The sequence below is a fragment of the Muscardinus avellanarius genome (genome assembly GCF_963383645.1).
Source record: "Muscardinus avellanarius genome assembly, chromosome: 3".
NCBI classification, from domain to species: domain Eukaryota; kingdom Metazoa; phylum Chordata; class Mammalia; order Rodentia; family Gliridae; genus Muscardinus; species Muscardinus avellanarius.
In genome coordinates this window covers 147,031,524-147,052,756 of record NC_137788.1, presented here as the reverse complement: position 1 = coordinate 147,052,756, position 21,233 = coordinate 147,031,524, and the positions used below count along the sequence as shown (strand labels likewise).

At 43.8% G+C, this 21,233-nt stretch overlaps 1 protein-coding gene across 1 annotated transcript in view; it reads right to left on the bottom strand.

Annotated features, from left to right (window-relative positions):
* The window catches only part of CRTC3 (CREB regulated transcription coactivator 3), a gene marked incomplete at both ends in the record, with an annotated part of 116,344 nt that overhangs the window by 89,584 nt on the left and 5,527 nt on the right, over nt 1-21,233 (bottom strand). The window contains one exon of the mRNA XM_080691684.1: nt 15,189-15,287. Within this exon, the coding sequence (XP_080547810.1) occupies nt 15,189-15,287 (99 nt within the window). The remainder of the gene's footprint in view (nt 1-15,188; nt 15,288-21,233) is intronic.

The following is a 21,233-nucleotide window of genomic DNA, read 5'->3' as shown; positions in this document are numbered from 1 at the left end:
GGCCCCAAAATATCTTAACAGGCACTCAATAAATACTTATTGTTGAGTGTGGTGGCACACACTTGTAATCCCAGTACTTGGAAGGCTAGGGCAGAAAGATCCGGGTTTGAGGCCAGACTCAGCTACTTAGGCTCTCTGAAATTTAGTGAGACCCTGTTTAAAAATAAAGAATAAGGTTGGGAGTGGTGGCACATGCTTGTAATCCCCGCACTTGGGAGGTGGAGACAACAGGATCGCGCAGGTTCGAAGCCAGCCTTGCCGGCTTAAGAGACCCTGTTTCCAAATAAAATAAAATATAAAATAGGTCTGGGAGTGTAGCCTGGAGGTAGAAGGGTTTCTAGGAACCCCAGTACCGCGAAGAGAAGGAAGGAAGGAAAAGGCCGGGCATGGTGGCACATACTTGTAATTCCAACATATTCAGGAGGCTGAGACGGGACTACTTCAGCTACTTAGTGAGGCCCTTTGCAACTCAGTGAGACCCTGTTTCAAAATTAAAAAAAAAAAAAATAGGGCTGGGTGGGGGGAGCTCAGGGATAGAATACCCCAGTACCACAAAGTAAAATAAAATAAAATAAAATAAAGAATAATAGGGCTGGGGGTGTAGGTCAGAGGTAGAATCCCCCTGGGTTCAACTTCCAACACCATAAATAAATAAATAAATAAATACTTATTTATAATAAGTAAATAATAAATATTTAACAAATAAATTCTGGACAAGTCACAGTAGCTATTTAATATAGCAGAAAAGTGCCGGGAATGGTGGCGCACGCTTGTAATCCCCGCGCTTGGGAGGCGGAGACAGGAGGATCGCGCAGGTTCGAAGTCAGCTGTGCTGGCTTAAGAGACCCTGTTTCCAAATAAAAATATAAACTAGGTCTGGAAGTGTAGCCTGGAGGGAGAAGGGCTTCCAGAAACCCCAGTTCCACCACACACACACACACACACACAAAAATTATATATATATATATATATATATATATAATCAGAAAAGTAATATAATTGTCAAAACAAGTGTTTTCATGGTGTGGTATTGGGCTAAGTGAAGCATTCTGGGCTCTCAGAAGCTGTGGTCTGGCCATCAGTAGGAACACAGCTGACCACCTGGACCCCTTGAAGAGGGCCTCAATGGCAGAAAGAACAGCACCCTAAGGTGCAATTCTCAAGCTTGCTTCTGCTTCCACACACAGCACCGCCTTTCACATGTAAGGCCTCTGTCCCCAGAGCCACAGCCAGGCTGTCACCAACGCTGGGGCAGAGGCACTCCCCACTTCTCAAAATGGAAGCGAACAGCAATAATGCTAAAGCGAAGGGCTGGACTTAAACAGGCCTCTGGCCACTGAGGCAGGAGTGATTACAAGTAGAGGAGTAAGAGTGGCAGTAACAATAGTGCTAACAAGAGGCACCAGGCACTTTGAAAGGGTGTTATGTGTGAGAGCTCATTTGTACTGCACAGTAAAATAAAACTGCTGAAGACACTGGCATTGCCACCATCTCCATTTTATAGGTAGGGAAACAAAGGAAGAGTTGCTGAGTGATGTTCCCAAGGTCATAGCTAGGTAAGTGGCCAACACGTCTGAATTAAGAGTCTGACCTTTTCCCATAGTCTCTCTGCACTGCCTAGAGCTTGTATTTATTCGTTTGTTTGTTTGTTTGTTTTCAGTACTGGAGATGGAACCCAGGGGCATTCTATCTCCAAGGTACACCCCCAGCCCTATTTTTTATTCTTTATTTTGAAACAGGGTCTGAGTAGCTGAGGCTGTCCGAGAACAGTAATCCTTCTGTCTCAGGCTCCTGAATGTTGGGATTACAAGCGTGCACCACCACACCCGGCTATAGTTGTTATTTTAAAGCAGAACATGAGTGACCATGTGGTGGTACAGGCCGGTGATTCCAGTCCTGGGAGGTTGAGACAGGTTTGAGGCCAGCCTCGGCAACTTAAAGAGACCCTGAAAGGGCTGGCGGTGCAACCTGGAGATAAAATGTCCATCTCCAGTACCAAAATATGAAGAAGGAAGAAAAGAAGGACAAGGAGCCACTAGTTTATCAAATGGGTGAACTTCTAGGAAGCTCTCATCTGTTACAACTTTTCTGGAACAAAGATTTTTAAATTAAGAGTTTTTTTTCTCTCTTTCTCTTCTCCTTTCCTTTCTTTTAAGAGACAGGGCCTTGCTATGTTGTCAAGGCTGGTCTCAAATTCCTAGCTCAAGCAACAGATCCTCCTGCCTCAGCCTCCTGAGTAGCTGAGACCATGAGTAGTTGAGACGATAGATGCCACCTTGTAACCTTTCTTTTTTTCTTTTTTCTTTTTTTTTTTTTTGGCAGTACTGGGGATAGAACGTGGGGCATTTTAACACTGAGCTACACCCCCAGCCTTATTATTTTTTATTCTTTATTTTAAAATAGGGTCTCCCTAAGTAGCTGAGGCTGTCCACGAACCTGTCTTTGAATACCAGTCCTTCTGTCTCCGCTTCCCAAATGCTGAGCAGTGTGCACCACCGTGCCGGGCTCGCTCGTGCTCGCTCGCGCGCTTTCTCTCTCTCGCTCTCTCTCGCTCTCTCGCTCTCTCGCTCTCTCGCTCTTTTCTTTTTTGTGGTGCTAGAACTCAGAGGCAGTCTACCACCAAACTACAACCCCAGCCCTATTTTACTTTTTATTTGGAAACAGGGTCTTGCTGAAAGCCTCGCTAAACTGCTGAGGCTGCGATCCTCATGTCTCACCCTCCCAAGTACTAGGATTACAGGTGTGCAAAATCACTCCTGGATGAGATTTTTTTGTTTGTTTTTTGTTTGTGTGGTACTAGGCATGGAAACCAGGCTCTTCTACCTCCGGGCTATACCCCCAGCCCTATTTTTTATTTGAAAACAGGATCTTACTAAGTTGCTGAGACCCTCATTAAGCTGAGGCTGACTTCAAACCTGTGATCCTTCTGTCTCAGCTTCCCAGTACTAGGGTTACGGGTGTGTGCCACCACACCTTGTTCTTAATGTGTCTTTTTTTTTTTTTTTTTTTTAATGGTACTGGGGATGGTACCCTTTTGCCTCCGGGCTATACTCCCAGACTTATTTTATATTTTATTTGGAAACAGGGTCTCTTTAGGCCAGCAAGGCTGGCTTCAAACCTACAAGATCCTCCTGTCTCGGCCTCCCAAGTGCAGGTATTACAAGTGTGTGACACCATGCCCAGCTGAATGCTTTTTTTTTTTGGTGGTCCTGGGGGAGGAACCCAGAGGCTTTCTACCTCCGGGCTATACTCCCAGACCCTTTTTATATTTTATTTGGAAACAGGGTCTCACTAAGTTGCTGAAAGCCTCACTAAGTAGCTGAGGCTGGCTTCGAACCCGTGCGATCCTCCTGTCTCAGCCTCAGCCTCCCAAGCGCAGGGATTACAAGCGAGCGCCACCACACCCGGCCTTGAATGAATCTTTTAAAGCACTGTCAGGGTGGTACTTTAGAGATCTCGAGTATCTAGGTCACTGCTGACCCTCCAAGTGCATGCATGCTTGGGAGTATGTGGAACAGATCGAGGGGGGTGGGGGAGGGAGGGAGGGAAGGAGGGAGGAGGGCAGTATTCCAGATGCTCAGAGCTCTTGCTCAAGTTCTCATGGGTACAAATGTTACTAATTCAGTGTGTGGAGCCAACATTTCCTTGCTCCTTCTATAATTTCAAACAAAGGATTTATTCCAGACTACTAGAGATTCATGAGTTGTCAACTTTTCTCCCCCAGTCTCTAAGTCTTATTCAACACATGGTTAGATAAAAAGGAAAGGGGGAAAAAGCACCGTTCAAATTTGCATTAAAAATACGACAACCATATTATTGGTCACAGTTCCTATTTTGGGAGAGATGCACATTCCAAAACTATTAAGTAAGCCACTAACTTTCTGGGCTTCTCACTACTTTCTTAGCAGAAGAGAAGATGCTGCTGCCAGGCACATTGATACAGGCCTGTAATCCCAGTACTCGGGAGGCTGAGATGAAGGATCACAAGTTCAAAGCCAGCCCGGGCAATTTAGCAAGACTGTCTCAAAATAAAAATTAAAGGGGTATAGCTCAAAAAAACTTAAAGTGGTGTAGAATGCCCTTGGTTCTAATCCTCAGTACCACCCAAAAAAAAAAAAAAAAAAAAAAAAAAAAAAAAAAAAGGAGGAGGAAAAACTCAAAAGGAGAAAATCAAACACAGAGAACAAATCATACTTAAAAAGTGTATATAGTTTGGGAGTTACAAACTCCAATACAGAATTTCAGACAAGGTCAGAAAAATGCCATTCCCTGGGAGAAAAAAATAAGACACAATATAAAAGAATAATATCAGTAATCAGTGGAAATCTTTCCTAAAAATAATTCATGCTAAAATAATTCTAAGTCTTATGCAGAAACCCAAGGTCACTGCCCTATCTCATTATATCTAACAGTATCTGGATGAAAGAGTTTTGTTTCAGAGCTGGCAGAGTATGCTGTACCCAAGAGCAGGGCTAGCTAAGGTTTCTGACCTTGGGAACAAAATTCTCTCTCGCTTTTAAGTTTTGAGCAGATGACGCTGCCATAAGTGCCACAAACTAGGACAAATGAGTATATGTAAACAAAGCCAGTTGGAGACTTGGGACATAATCTGTTATCTTTACACTGTAGTTCTCTGGTCAAGATCTTCGTGCCACCCATAATTTCAGTTTATCCTACAGATACTTATATCATCCCTACTTTACATACAACAACAAAACAGACTTGGATCCATGAAGAGATCCAGAGAGCTTCAGGGGAAGCACCTAGGTCTGCGAGCCGCCCGAGCCACACGCATCTTCACACTACGCGCATCCTAGGCAGCCGCAGAGGAAGCGAGGGCAGAGGACAAGCCACTGCCAAATCCAGGAACAAGGAGCTGATGAGGGCCACCAGGAGACATGTGGAGCCGGAAGCCAGCCCCGGAGGTACCATGAAGACCATGAGATGGCACAAGATACTCCAACTCTGATCTATGACTCCAGACACGATGGAACCACTCTGGGATGGCCAGGTTTCCAAGGTCACCTGTGGCTTAAAGCAGAACCGCCCTTCTTCAGTGGGGGTCACTGGCTGGAGGCAGACTGCCCAGACCTCAGATTCTAGACACAAAGATGATGTTAAACAAGGATGCTGCAATCTTCTTCCATGGTGAGGCCAACTTGCTCATTTCTGTGTTCCTGTATCTAATACAGAGCCTGCCACCACAGTAGGAGATCAAGAAACATCTTTTTTTCTACAGAATCAAAGACAAAAGTAACTCATTCTCTCTCAGAGAAGGATGCAGCAGGAAAACAGAGAGCCCTCACAGGGTAGGTCTATTCATCTAGACAACCTCTAGCTTCAGTTTTCAGTGTGCGGTAGTATAAGGACGAGCCCTGCCACCTTTACATTGTCACATTCTTTGTGTGTGTGTGGTACTGGGACTGAATCCAGGGGCATTCTACCTGAGCTGCACCCCCAGTCTTCTCTGACTTTTAATTGAAAACAGGGTCTTGCTTGGTTGCTGGGGCTGCAATCCTCCCGTCTCAGCCTCAAGTACTTGGATTACAGGTATGTTCCATCGTCCCTGACTCTACAGCGTGCCAGTCTATCAGTAAGATCTGATTCTGCAGGTTTCTTCTTTTGAAATGCATGTACTTAAAAGTAGTTAGGTGGACGTGAAAGGTTTTTTATATGATATTTAATTAGAATCCAGGCACGAGGAAAATACCTGTAATTCCAGTACTTAGGAAGCTGAGAGGGAAGATCGCAGGTTCAAAGCCAGCCTCAGCAACTTAGAAAGGCCTCATTTCAAAATAAAATAAAAAAGGGTTGGGGAGTAGCTCAGAGGTAGAATGCCCCTGTATTCAATCTTTAGTATCCCCCTAATTTAATTAGCTTATTTAGCTAAGATATAAAAATCTGATTGGGGCTGGGTGTGGTGATGCACACCTGTAATCCCAGAACTTGGGAGGCAGAGATTGGAAGATAATGGTTTGATAACAGCCTCAGCTACTTAGCAAGGCCCTCTGCAATTCAGTGAGACCGTTTCAAAACTAAAAAGACTAAAAAATAAGAATGGAGGTATAGCTTGGAGGTACAATGCCCCTGGGTTCCATCCCTAGTACCGCCAAAAAATAAATAAATAAATAAATAAATAAATTGGATAAAGAAAGGAGGGAGAGATGTATCTCATTAAAGCCCTGGGATTTTCAGAGAAGGTGAGGATTTAATCCATTGCTGAAAATGGGAGCTAGAGCGCAGCACGAGAATGCTAACTGGGACCTCTGTCCAATACGGCAGCTACCAAGGACGACTGAGCACTCACAATGTCACGTGTACAGCCAAGGAACTGAAATTTTCATTGTATTTAATCTTTTCTTTTTTTTCTGAGATGCTGGAGATTGAAGCCAGGCCCTCATGTGTGCCAGTCAAAAGTTGTACACTGAGCTACACCCCCAGCCTATTTTTAATTTTTTTATACTGAGGATTGAACTCAGGGTCATTCTTCTTCTGAGCTACACTCCAGCCCTATTTTAGTTTTCATTGTGAACAGGGCCTCACGAGTTGCAGAGCCTCGCACATGGCTGAGTTGTTCTACTGTCACATTATTATTTACTAGGAATTTTTTGGCAATTTGTTGTCATGTTGTTTCATCACATATAAATCAAATAATATGATAATTACCAAATACATATACAATCCCAAAGGTATTCTGTGAAGATTCAGCACTCTATGTAGAAAACGTAACAGTGTCTGGCACACAGCATGAACTCAGTGTTCTCCTAGTTTTCTTTTTTTTTTTTTGTGGGGTCTGGGGATGGAATGCAAGGGCATTCAACCTCCGAGCTACACCCCCTGCCCTATATCTTATTCTTTATTTTGAAACAGGGTCTCACTAATTTGCGGAGGGCCTCATTAAGTAGCTGAGGCTGTCCACGAACACGATCCTACAGTCTCAGCCTCCCAAATGCTGGGATTACAAGCGTGTGCCACAAAGCCCGGCTGTTCTCCTAGTTTTCTGAGATAGAATAATCCTACTTAGGTTTTCTTTGAATTTTTTTTTTTGTTGTTGTTGTTAATTTGTTTGTGGTACTGGGGACTGGGCCCAGGGGCATTCTACTTCTGGGCTACAACCCCAACCGTATTTTTGTGTGTGTATGTGTATATGTTTGGCACTGGGAATTGAACTCAGGAGCATTCTACCTCCTTTTCATCTCCAGCCGTGTGTGTGTGTGTGTGTGTGTGTGTGTGTGTGTGTGTGTGTGTGTGTGTGTGTGTATGTTGCTTGGGATTGGAGCCCAGGGGCATTCTACCTTTGAGCTATACCCTCAGCCCTATTTTTTAATTTTTATTTTGAAACAGGGTCGCACTGAGTAGCTGAGGCTGGCTGTGAACATGGATCCTCCTGTCTCAGCCTCACAAATGCTGGGATTACAAGCATGCACCACCAGGCCCAGCTTCCAGCCCTATTTTACTTATTTTTATTTGGAAAGAGTCTCAAGAGGTTGACGAGAGTCTCACTGCTTGCTGAGGCTGTCTCCTGTCTCAGCCTCCCAAGTACTGAGATCACAAGAGAACATCACCACGCCCAGCTTTGGCGGTTATCTATTTTTCTCTCACAGTACTGGGGACTGAACACCAGGCCTCATGAATGCTAAGCAAATGATCAACCCCTGAACTATACCCCCACCCCTTTTAAAGTTTTTATTCTGAGCTGGGCATGGTGGCATACGCTTGTAATACCAGGACTTGGGAGGCTGAGACAGGAGGTTCAAAGACAGTCTCAGTAAGTAGTGAGACTCTCATCAATCTAGCAAGACTGTTTCCAAATAAAAATAAAATAGGGCTGGGATGTAGCTCTGATGTAGATGTCCCTAGGCTCAATCCCCAGTGCCACAAAAAAATAATAATTTTGAGAATTGTGAGAGAGGGTCTAGTTAAGTTGCCCAGGCTGCCCTCAAACTTGAGATCCTCCCACCTCAGCCTCACAAGTCGCTAGGATGAGTCTTGTATCACTGCACCCACCTCCATTTGTTTGAATTTAACTGATTTGGTTTTTTTGGGGGGTGGTACTGGGGTTCCTGGAAGCCCTTCTACCTCCGGCTACACTCCCACAGGCTACACTCCCAGACCTATTTTTATATTTTTTTATGTGGAAACAGGGTCTCTTAAGCCAGCGCGGCTGGCTTCAAACCTGCATGATCTTCCTGTCTCTGCCTCCCAAGTGCGGAGATTACAAGACCACGCCCGGCTATTTTTTATATTTTAAAACCGCATGAAAAATTGAAAGGCAATGCAGTAAAGGAAAGCCACTGAGATTGAATTAGGAGTGAGACAGGCCATTGGGTCCTGGATCTCTAGCAGGCTCACTGTGTATACTCCGGCCTCATTATCCACACTCGGATAGGTACTGGCCCAGAAAAATCACCCTTCTGAACCTGCCCCTCCAAACCTTCCCTGCTACGCACAAAGATGCTTTCTTTGGCCATCATATTGTTCCCTAAATTAGTTAGAACTCATGAACCCTCAGTTATAAACAAGATGATGCAACTTTGTTAAAATGTAGAGATCACAGATATAAAAAGTGTAACTGAACTGGTGATACAATTTGATAGGAGTAGATAATTATACTAAAGCTATGGAAAGTTACAATCAAACCAGGACAGCCCTGTGTGGAGAAAAGCACTCGGTGCCTCTCTCTGCATCTGCCTGACAGCCAGAATCAAACCAACAGGTACCCTACTGTTTTTCAGGTTAGAGCAAAGGATTATCCCTCCCCCAGCCAAAAGGGACAGCCCTAGTCCTCAGAGAAGGTAATGCCCACTTCCTCCTCACTGCCTCCATCCTGTGCCAGGTCCTGCCTGGAGATGCAAGGACTCTAACCCAGCCACCCCTGGGATGATGGCCCTGCCCTCAGTGGATGATCAGAAGACAGCCTGACAAGCTTGCTTCTGTCCACTCATCCAGTCAGTCATCTTCTCTGGATAAAATCTCATTTGGTTCGAGGAAAATAATGTGCTTTTAGATGCTCCGTTAGGATAGAAAATTGGTCTTTGTTGGTCTTTGATCATATTAAAATAGTACTTCACTTAATGCTATGCTAAGAACCAAGTAAAATACCCAGTGTGAAAGCATTTTGTAAACTCTAAATGGTTTTATAAACCTAAAAGGACTGGAGAGGAGGAACCAGCTCACTGTACATCATAGAGACTATAATAATTACATGTCATACACTTGAAAACTGCTAAGAGAGTAGATTCTCACCACAAAAAAGGATAAGATATGAGGTGATATATATGTTAATTAGGCTGATTTAGCCATTCCAACACAAATGCCTACATCAAAACACACTGTACATCAGAAATACACATGTATAACTGTTTTTCTAAAGTAAATATAATAAAAATAGGTAAAAAGGATTATATATAAGAAAATTATTATAATCAACTTGACTTGAATCAAACTTTGTACTTCTGTAACATGTTTAGAATTAGAACGGTGTTAGCCGGGTGTGGTGGCGCACGCTTGTAATCCCAGCATTTGGGAGGCTGAGACTGGAGGATCGTGGTTCACGGACAGCCTCAGCTACTTAAGCCCTCTGCAACTAGTGAAACCCACTTTCAAAATAAAGAATAAAAAAATAGGGCAGGGGGTGTAGCTCGAAGGTCGAGTGCCCCTGGGTTCCACCCCAGACCCACAAAAAAATAAAATAAAATAAAATAGAATTAGAACAGTGTTAAGCCGGGCAAGCTAGCACACGCTTATAATCCCAGCATTTGGGAGGCTGAGACAGGAGGATCCTGGTTCGTGGCCAGCCTCAGCTACTTAGTGAGGCCCTCTGCAACTCAGTGAGACACTATTTCAGAATAAAGAATAAAAAATAGGTCTGGGGTGTCACTCGGAGGTAGAATGCCCCTGGGTTCCATGCCCAGTACCGTAAAAAAAAAAAAAAAAAAAAGAATTAGAACCATGTTTAAGACTGAAGACTCAGAGCCAGGCGTGGTGGCACACAATTGTAACCCCAGCATTTGGGAAGCTGAGACAGGAGGATTGCAGTTCACGGATAGCTTCAGCTACTTAGTGAGGCACTTTGCAACTCAGTGAGACCCTGTTTCAAAATAAAGAATAAACCTGGTGTGGTGGCGCATGCTTGTAATCCCAGTACTTGGGAGTCTGAGACAGGAGGATTGCACAGGTTTGAAGCCAGCCTCAGCTACTCAGTGAGACCCTATTTCTAAAAAAATATAAAATAGGAGCTGGGTGTGGTGGTTCATGCTTTTAATCACAGTACTTGGGAGGCTGAGATCAGAGGATCATGGTTCACAGACAGCCTCAGCTACTTAGTGAGACCTCTCAACTCAGTGAGACCCTTTATCAAAATAAAGAATAAAAAAAAGGGCTAGAGGGTAGCTCAGAGGTAGAGAGAGTACTCCTGGGTTCTATCCCCAGTACTGTAAAAAAAAAAAAAAATATATATATATATATATAAACAGGTCTGGGAGTGTAGCTCAGAGGTAGAATGCCCCTGGGTTCCATAGCTAGCACCACAAAAATAAATAAATAAGTAATTAATTTAAAAATAAAGAATAAAAAATAGAGCTGAGCTGGGCATGGTGGCGCATGCTTGTAATCCTCATGCTTGGGAGGCTGAGACAGGAGGATCACACGGGTTTGAAGGCAGCCTCAGCTGCTTAGTGAGACCTTGTTTCTAAATAAAATATAAAATAGGTCTGGGAGTATAGCTCAGAGGTAGAAAAGGCCCTGGGTTCCACCCTCAGTACCACCAAAAAAAAAAAAAAAAAAAAAAAAAAAGGGCTAAAAGCCAGACATGGTGGCACACACTTGTAATCCCAGTACTTGGGAGCCTGAAACAGGAGGATCATAGTTCACAGCTAGCCTTAGCTATTTAGTGAGGCCTTCCCCAACTTAGTGAGACCCTGTTTCAAACTAAAAAATAAAATCCAGCTGGGGTTGTAGCTCGGAGGTGAAATGTCCCTGGGTTCAAACCCTAGAATTGCCAAAAAAAAAAGATAGACAAAGAAGCCAATGTATCTGCATAGTGCATCCAGAAGCAGAACACATATATGGTCAATTAACTTTCAACAAAGATGTCAAGACAATTCAACAGGAAAAGGAAGTCTTTTCAACAAATGTTACTGGAACAATTTAACATCCCATGAATGGGCCTCAAACCCACACTTTGTACCACAGAAAAAAAATTAACTCGTAATTATCTACATATACAAATATCTAGAAGAACACATAGAAAAACATTCATGAATCAGGCGAAGAATTATTAAATAAGACACAAAAAGCATAAATCACAAAAGAAAATTTATAAACTGGACTTAAACAAAATGTAAAAATTCTGCTCGTTAAGACTTTAAAAAAAAAAGCCAGGTATGGTGGCATACACTTGTAATTCCAGTACTTAGGAGGCTGAAACAGGAGGATCGCAGGTTTGCAGCCAGCATCAGCTACTTAAGGAAGCCCTTTTCAACTTAGTGAGACCCTGTTTCAAAATAAAGAATAAAAAATAGGGCTGAAGCTGGACATAGTGGCGCACACTTGTAATCCCAGGATTTGAGAGGCTGAGACCGGAGGATCATGGTTCGCGGACAGCCTCAGCTACTTAGTGAGGCCCTCCGCAACTTAGTAAGACACTATTTCAAAATAAAGAATAAAGAATAGGGCAGGGGATATAGCTCGGAGGTCAAATGCCTCTGGGTTCCATCCCCAGACCACCCCGCGCGCGCGCGCGCACACACACACACACACACACACACACACACACACACACAAGGGCTAGGGTGTAGCATGGAGGTAGAACACCTGGGTTTAATTCTCAGTATTGCAAAAAAGAAATAAAAGGGTTAGGCATGCGCATGCTTGTAATCCCAATACTTGGGAGGTTGAGACAAGAGGATAGAAGGTTTAAGATCAGCCTTGGCAGCTTAGCCAGACACAGTTTCAAAATTAAAATTAAAATCAGGCTGGAGGTGTAGCTCAGAAGTAGAATGCCACCACCAAAAAGAAAGAGAAAGGGAGAGAAAACAGAGGCAGTTCCTGAGAAAATTAAAAATAAAAACTACAAAGCCGGGTGTGGTGGCACACACTTGTAATCCCAGTACTTGGGAGATTGAGACAGGAGGATCACAGGTTCACAGCCAGCCTCAGCTACTTAGTGAAGCCCTCCCAACTTAGTGAGACTCTGTTTAAAATAAAGAATGAAAAATAGGGCTGAGGGTATATCTTGGAGGTGGAATCCCCCTGGGTTCAATCCCCAGTACCACAAAAAAAAGAACTATATTTGATACAGCATATAACATAGCAATCCCACTTCTGGGTACATCCCTAAAAGAACTAAAACAGAATCTCAAAGAGATATTTGCACACCATGTTCACACAGCATTACTCACTACAGCCAAGAGGTGGAAGCACACAGAGCGTCTGTCAATGAATGAATGGGTAAACAAAATGCAGCATGAGCCAGGCGTGATGACACACACCTATAACACCTGGGAGGCTGAGACAGGAGGATCACAGGTTCAAGGACAGCCTCAGCAAGTGTTCAGCAACCTAGAGAGACCGTTTCAAAATAAAAATAAAAAATAGGGCTAAGGTATAGCTTGGAGGTAGAATGCCCCTGGGTTCAGTCTCCAGCACCACACAAAAAAAGTGGCATATACATACAATGGAATATTATTCAGCCTTAAAAAGCACAAAAATCCTCTCACATGCTCCATTCTGCCTCTGAGCTAAGTGAAACAAGCCAGGCACAGAAAGACAACAGTGTATGACTCCACTCATATGAGGCACCCAGAGTAGTCAAATTCATAAAGACAGAAAGTAGAATGGTGGTTGCCAGAGGTTAGGAAATGGAAAAACAGAACTGTTTTGAGTACAGAGTTTCAGTTTTGTAAGGTACAAAAGTTCTGGAGATTGGTTGCACAACAATATGAATGTACTTTTTTTTGGTACTAGAGATTGAACCCAGGGGCATTCTACCCTTGAGTTACACCCCCATCCCCATTTTATTTTATTTTGTTGTTGTATGTGGTACTGGGGATAGAACTCAAGGGCATTCTACCTCTGAGCTACACCTCCAACCCTATTTTATTTTTCATTTGGAAAAAGGGTCTCAATAAGTTGCTGAGAACGACCTTGAACCTGCAATGCTCCTGTCTCAGCCTCCCAAGTACTGGGATTATAAAGTGCCACCACTCCCAGCTTTAACTCAGATCTTAACAGTACCAGATACCATTGTCTAAAACACCAATTCCGTATTGTTCTAAATAAGGTTCTTAAAGTAAATGATTAAAGCATTCTATGACCTACACTAGTCTAAACGCAACACAGACGACCACTGTCTGCCTGAGATATGCTGTCCAACCAGGTAGCCATTAGTTACATGAAGCTAGAGAAACTGGTTAATCCAGACTGAGAGGCGGGGCTTTTGTTTTGTTTCTGTGGTCCTGGGGATTGAACCCAGGGGCATTCTGCCTCTGAGCTATAGCACCAGTCTTATTTATTTATTTATTTTGGTGATACTGGGGGTGGAACCCAGGGGCTTTTCTACCTCCGGGCTATACTCCCAGACCTATTTTATGCTTTATTTGGAAACAGGGTCTCACTAAATTGCTGAGAGCCTTACTAAGTAGCTGAGGCTGGCTTTGAACCTATGCAATCCTTCTGTCTCGGCTTCCCAAACACTGGGATTATGTGTGTGCCACCATGCCCGGCATTATTTTTTATTTTTATTTTGAAACAATCTCCCTAAGTTGATGAGAATCTCACTAGAAGCTGGGGCTATCTTCAAACCTGTGATTCTCCTGTCTCAGCCTTCCAAGTACTAGGTTTCAGGTATGCACCACAACACCCAGCCTGAGATTTTTTTTTTTTTTTTTTTTTGCATGGTACTGAGGTTCCTGGAAGCCCTTCCACCTCCGGGCTACACTCCCAGACCTATTTTATATTTTTTTATTTGGAAACAGGGTCTCTTAAGCCAGTGCGCCTGGCTTCTAACCTGCGCGATCCTCCTGTCTCCGCCTCCCAAGCACGGGGATTGCAAGCGTGCGCCACCACGCCCGGCCTGAGATGTATTTTAAGTGTAAAATACACAACAGATTTCCAAAACTTGGTACAAAAAGCAATGTGGAATATATCTCAGGTTTTGTACAATGATTATATGTTGAACTGATTGTATTTAGGTTAAATAATTATTCAAATTATTTACATGATACAAAAATTATATCTGTGTTTCACACTGTATTTCTTTTCTTTATTTATTTTATTTTTTTTGCGGTACTGGGGGTGGAACCCAGGGGCATTCTACTTCTGAGCTACACCCCCAGCCCAACTTTTTTTATTCTTTATTCTGAAACAGGGTCTCACTGAGTTGCAAAGGGCCTAATTAAGTACCTGAGGCTGGCCTTGAACCCGGATCCTCCTGTCACAGCCTCCCAAATGCTGGGATTACAAGCGTGCGCCACTATGCCCAGCTTCACACTGTCTTTTCCCCCCACCTTTTTTTTTTTTTCCCTAGCAATTCTGGAATGGAACCCAGGGCCTTACACAGGCTAGGTAAGGGTTCTTCACATTGTATTTCTACTTGGCAGCTCTGCCTTTGACCATCTGCGAAATAATACCACTTACACTGTAGAACTCTGAGGGAGAATACTGATGCATTTCCCAGAAGACTGAATGGTACCTTGGTGCAATACTTATTTATTTACTTACTTATTTTTTGGCACTGGGTATTGAACCCAAGGGTATTCTACTTGAGCCACACCCCTAGCCCTATTTTATTTTTATTTGGAAATGGGTCTCACGCCGGGCGTGGTGGCGCACGCTTGTAATCCCTGCGCTTGGGAGGCGGAGACAGGAGGATCGCGCAGGTTCGAAGCCAGCCGCGGGTGCTGGCTTAGGAGACCCTGTTTCCAAATAAAAATGTAAAAATAGGTCTGGGAGTGTAGCCCGGAGGTAGAAGGGCTTCCAGGAACCCCAGTACCACCAAAAAAAAAAAAAAAAAAAAGAAATGGGTCTCACTACTTGTCCTTGAACCTGTGTCCTCCTATCTCCGCTTCCAAGTACTGGGATTACAGGCATGCACAGCCTTGGCACAATTTATCCTTCAAAATCAATCTTTTTGAGACAACCTCTGCCTGTCTTTCACACTCGGGGCAGGAGGCGCTATCTGGATGTACCTGAAACTCCGAGGTGCTGCTCCGCAGCTGGCTCACGTTTGGTAAGGATCCGCCATGGTACTGCGTGAGACGCAATTGCTGAAGCTTCTGAAACTGAACCTGGAACACAGCAATTTTAAAAATGCTCAAAGATGGCAGCAAAGATCTGAAAGAAGCATCAAAATGTGGTGTTTTTTAGTGAAAAGGTTCAAGAATGAGTCTTGGTTTCAATTTCTTCTCCACTTAAATGATCACAACCTTCAATTTTCTGGTGCTCTCTGGGGTTTTTGGTTTTGGTACTGGGGGACTGAACCCAGGGGCATTCTATCTCTGAGCTACACCCCCAGCACTATGTTATTTTTTATTTGGAAACAGAACCTCCCTAAGTTACTGATAGCCTCAGCAAGTTTCTGAAGCTGGCTTAAACCTGCGATCCCCTGTATCAGCCTCTCAATACTGAATTTACAGATGTGCACCACCATGTCTGGCCTCTCTGGTTTATAATAATAATAATAATAATAATAATAATAATAATAATAATAATAAACAACTATGATTCTATTTTATTAATAATTAAATAATAAAGTTTATTATTATTAATTGCAGTACAGAAGTTGAACCCAGAGGCATTCTACCTCTAAGCTACACCCCAAGCCCTATTTTTTATTCTTTATTTTGAAACAGTGTCTCACTAATTTGTAGACTCACTAAGTAGCTGAGGCTGGCCTCAAATCTGGGATCCACTTGTCTCAGCCTCCCACATACCACGTACCAAGATCATAAAAGAATGTGCTACTGCACCTGCTCGTCCCTGTTTTTTTATTACTTCTATTTTTGAAAAGCACCTATCCATGTCCCAGAACTCCCATGTGCCTGATAAAATGGTGCTTTTCCAAGGTATCTGTGGGGGGGGGGGCATTCAGGCACAAGTTTCAACAACAAAGACAATTCTGAAGGAAAACTGAGCTACTACCTACAACCCCAACACATGCTTCCCACTCCATGCTCCTGCTGTCCCCACTTACATTCAGGAGTAACGAATGTGTATGAGGTCATAACATCAGCACAGTATTTTTGTGTATGTGGTACTGGGGATTGAGCCCAGGGTGCTCTACCAATGAGTCACACCCCTCCCCCTTTTTATTTTCATTTTGAGACAGGGTCTCACTGAGTTGCCCAGGCTAGCCTGGGCCTGGTGATCCTCCTGTCTCAGCCTCCTGATTCACTGTGATCACAGTGTGCACCTCGCTACACAATCATTTTTCATTTCAGCATAAAATTTTCCTCTGAATTACCATCTTAGAACAAATTCCAAAGAGTGATTTACTACATCTCGGGGATGGGCTTTCTGAATGGGCCAAGTCAGCAGGTATAAAAGCTACCCACTGACTAAATAAGCCTTTTCTTGTGTAAGTTCCTCTTTACTTCCTTTTTCAAAAAGCAGTAAACTCAGCCAGGCGTGGTGGCACTCACTTGTAATCCCAGCATTTGGGAGGCTGAGAATAGGAATAATGTGGTTCATGGACATTCTCAGCTACTACTCAGCGAAGCCCTTTGCAATACACTGAGACCCTATTTCAAAATAAAGATTAAAATAAAAATGAGGGCAGGGGTGTCACTCAGAAGTAGAATTTCCCAGTACTGAAAAAAAAAAAAAGAAAAAAGAGGCAGTACATTCATTACAGTTCTGATGAACCGCAAAGTGGTCCGGGCTGGTCTCTGAGTTCTGCTTCTAAAATAATACGTGAGCCGGGCGTGGTGGCGTGCGCTTGGGAGGCTGAGACAGGAGGATCGCACAGGTTCGAAGCCAGCCTCAGCTACTGAGTGAGGCTCTCAGCAACTTAGTGAGACCCTGTTTCCAAATAAAGTATAAAATAGGTCTGGGAGTGTAGCCCGGAGGTAGAAAGCCTCTGGGTTCCACCCCAGTACCACCAAAAATAAAATAATAAAATAATAAAATAATACGTTAGCTTTGTGTTACCTAACCCTTGGCACTCACAATTCATGTATGGAAGAAAGAGTCACAAGCCGGGCGTGGTGGCGCACGCTTGTAATCCCCGCGCTTGGGAGGCGGAGACAGGAGGAGCACGCAGGTTCGAAGCCAGGCGCGCTGGCTTAAGAGACCCTGTTTCCAAATAAAAAAAATAAATAAAAATAGGTCTGGGAGTGTAGCCCAGAGGTAGAAGGGTTTCTAGGAACCCCAGTACCACCAAAAAAAGAAAAAAAAAAGAGTCACAGGTGAGAGCCTTGAGGCAGATCTCTTCTTTCATGACTCTGTCTTGTCTAATAATAATCAGAATGATCCAACCCGAGCCAATAGGTTGGGAGGGTGCCATGCTCAGGAGCTGCGCCCACTGCACTGACTCCCCACAGCCAGCCGGGACGTTACTCTGCTTCTCCTCCGCTGGGGCCCGGGCTCCTGACCTGCCCAAGGTCAAGTCTCCAGGGTCTTGCTCAAAGTCCACGTTGCTTACTTTCCCCTTTCTTCCTTCCTTCCTTTCTTTATCCTTTCTTTCTCCCTCCTCCTCCTTTAATTTTCTTTTTGGTGTGTGTGGTACTGGGGTTCCTGGAAACCCTTCAACATCTGGGCTCCACTCCCAGACTCCTATTTTTTATATTTTTATTTGGAAATAGGGTCTCTTAAGCCAGTGAGGCTGGCTTCGAACCTGCACGATCCTCCTGTATCCGCCTCCCAAGCGCGGGGATTACAAATGTGCGCCACCACGCCCGGCTATTTAATTTTATTTTGAAACAAGATCTCACTAGACTGAGGAGTCTCATTACTTGCTGAGGCTGTCCTCAAATTTGTGATCCTCCTATCTTAGCCTCTCAAGTACTGGGATTATAGGCGTACACCACCACACTTGGCTCCCAACTGCTATTTCTACAAGGTTCTTTTCCTTTGTTCCATGTCTCCCTCCGTGGCCAAACTATTTAAGAACTCATAGCCAGGCACAATGGTGCACATTTGTAATCCTAGTACTTGGGAGGCTGAGACAGGAGAACAACAGGCTTGTGGCCCACCTCAGCTACTCAGCGAGGCCCTCTGCAACTCAGTGAGACCCTGTTTCAAAATAAATAAAGAATACAAAATAGGGCTGGAGGTGTAGCTTGGTGTTCCATCCTCGATACTGTCCAAAAAAAAAAAAAAAAAAAAAAAGAACTCACAAAGCCGGGCATGATGGAGCACACTTGTAATCCCAGTATTTAGGAGGCTGAGACAGAAAGAGTATAGGTTCAACTACAACCTCAGCAGCACAGTGAGGCTTTCAGCAACTTAGCAAGACCTTGTTTCCAAATAAAAAAATAAAAAGGGTTGGGGGAGTTGGATATAACTCAGAGTTAGAATACCCCTGGGCTCAATCCCCAATTCCAAATACACACACACACACACACACCAAAAAAAAAAAAACCACTAAAAAACTCACAAAATATGTACTGCTAAGCCCATGAAACTGATATTACGTAACAAAATACAGATGATGATAAGGCAACTCCATCTACCCATCGATTAGAAACTTAAATCCAATCTCACTTCCTCTCGCCCCCTCCGTTACCTACGGGACCATACTGAAAGAAGCCCCAGATCCGGTATCCTTCCATACGTCGATACGCCTCTTCAAAAGAAGGGGACTTGTATTTGTTTGGAAGTCCCAAAGGCATACAAAACCCTTCAGTGTCTTTAACTTCCTCATGCCCACAATGCATGACTTCTCAAACTTACTGCTAAGGAAGATGGTTTTATTCATCGATCCCAGATCTCAGAAGCTGGTATGAAAGGACACGGTGAGCTTTTCCTGTGTGAGCTGAGTTATCAGAATAAAGTCTCTCAGCTCCCCATCTTAACCTTCCAAAGACAGGATGTGTGTGGGGGGGGAATGGGGTGCAACCCAGAGGCTTTCTACCTCTGGGCTATACTCCCAGCCCTATTTTATATTTTATTTGGAAACAGTCTCACTAAGTTGCTGAGAGCCTCACTAAGTAGCTGAAGCTGGCTTCGAACCTGCGCCATCCTCCTGTCTCGGGAATATTTAATTCTATTCTTCAAATTCTCCAGACAAAATTCTCAACCACCTTCATGTGAAACCTTGGATTTTTTCTCAAAGGGTCAATCCATTTATTCACTTACAGGAAAGTCTAACTATGTATCAGGTACTATGCCACGCACTGGCTTACTGAGGTGAGCACACCCAAAGGTGCCTCCAGAGTGTCACAGAACCTTCACGCCTTACCCAGAAGCCTTGGTACTTCAACCACGCTGAATCCTACATCCAGCTGGGGACCTGCAACTGAGCGGAAGGCCCCCACAGGGCCCCCGTTGCTCTCCCTCCGGGGGCTTGCTTCCAGAGCTTTCAGGGACTGCTGTACTATGGTAAAGAGAACTACATTGGGGTCTGGAGCCTTTGTAACCTAGAGCTCTATGTGCTTGGCCTTTCACAAAGCTGATGTAAGATTAAGAGAGAAAAGACACAATAGTTATGAGTAATTGTAAAGCGTTTGACTTGCCAAGCTATTATCATTTATGAAGATATTCTCAGCTACCTCTAAAAACCGAGCTGGACTGATGTTTTCCTCTTCTGAAACTCAGAATCACTAAACTAGAAAGAAACTCAACAATGTCTTCAACATCTTCCTATTCAATAGTGATGAAAAGGAGGACTAAAATGATCAGTCTAACCTGGGCGTGGTGGCACACACTTGTAATCCCAGCATTTGAGAGGCTGAGACCGGAGGATCGCGGTTTGAGGACAGCCTCAGCTACTCAGTGAGGCCCCCTGCAACTTAGTGAGAGCCTGTTTCAAAATAAAGAATAAAAAATAGGGCTGGAGTGTAGCTTGGTGGTCAAATGCCCCTGTGTTCCATCTCCAGACTTAAAAAAAAAAATCAGTCTAAGGTGGAAGTCACAGACTGGCTAGAGTCTAAACAGAGTTCTGCGTCACCCACAAGATGCTGACCCATTGGATGTTTCAAATTTCAATTTTAAAAATAAGGAGACTGGGCTGGGCGTGGTGGCGCACGCTTGTCATCCCCGCACTTGGGAGGCTGAGTCAGGAGGATGGCACAGGTCCGAAGCCAGCCTCAGCTACTTAGTGAGGCTCTCAGCAACTTAGTGAGACCCTGTTTCCAAATAAAATATAGAAGAATTCTGAGAGTGAAAAGCCCAGAGGTAGAAAGCCCCTGGGTTCTACCCTCAGGACCACAAAAAATAAATAAATAAAAACTCAAAAAATAAGGAGACTGAGGCCAGGCTTGGTGGGGCACGCTTGTAATCCAGCATTTGGGAGGCTGAGACCAAAGGATCACAGTTTGCGCTACTTAGGCCTTTGCAACTCAGTGATACCGTTTTGTTTTTTTGTTTTTTGGGGTTTTTTTTGGTGGTACTGGGGTTCCTGGAAACCCTTCTACCTCCGGCCTACACGCCCAGACCTATTTTATACTTTTTTTTTGGAAACAGGGTCTCTTAAACCGCACGGCTGGCTTCGAACCTGTGAGATCCTCCTGTCTCCGCCTCCCAAGCGCAGGAATTACAAGTGTGTGCCACCACACCCGGCGTGAGACCCTGTTTTAAAAATAAAGAATAAAAAATAGGGCTAGGGGTGGGTGTAGCTCAGAGGTAGAATGCGCCTGAGTTCTATCCCCAGTACCAGAAAAGAAAAAAGAAAAAAAAAAAGCAAAACAACAGGTTTCCCATATAGTCAAGCCAAATCAACAGTTCAGATTAGTGTTCTGATTTATTCTGTGGTTTCTCAACATAAGTTGCCCTTCAAAGCCAAACTTTTTATTTACGTACATATTTTATTTATTTACTTATTGGTGATAGTAGGGGTTGATCCCAGGGGTTTTCTGCTCTGAGCTACAATAAATAATAAAAATAAATAATAAAAATAAATAAAATAAATAAAAATAATAAAAATAAAAATAAATAGAGCTACACCCCAGCTCTATTTTATATATTATTCTGAAACACAGTCTTGCTAAGTGCCTGAGGCCTGCTAAATTGTCAGGCTGCTCTACAAGAGTCTTAAATGGTGAGGCTCCTTGAGCTCCTCCCAGGCGCTCTTGCTA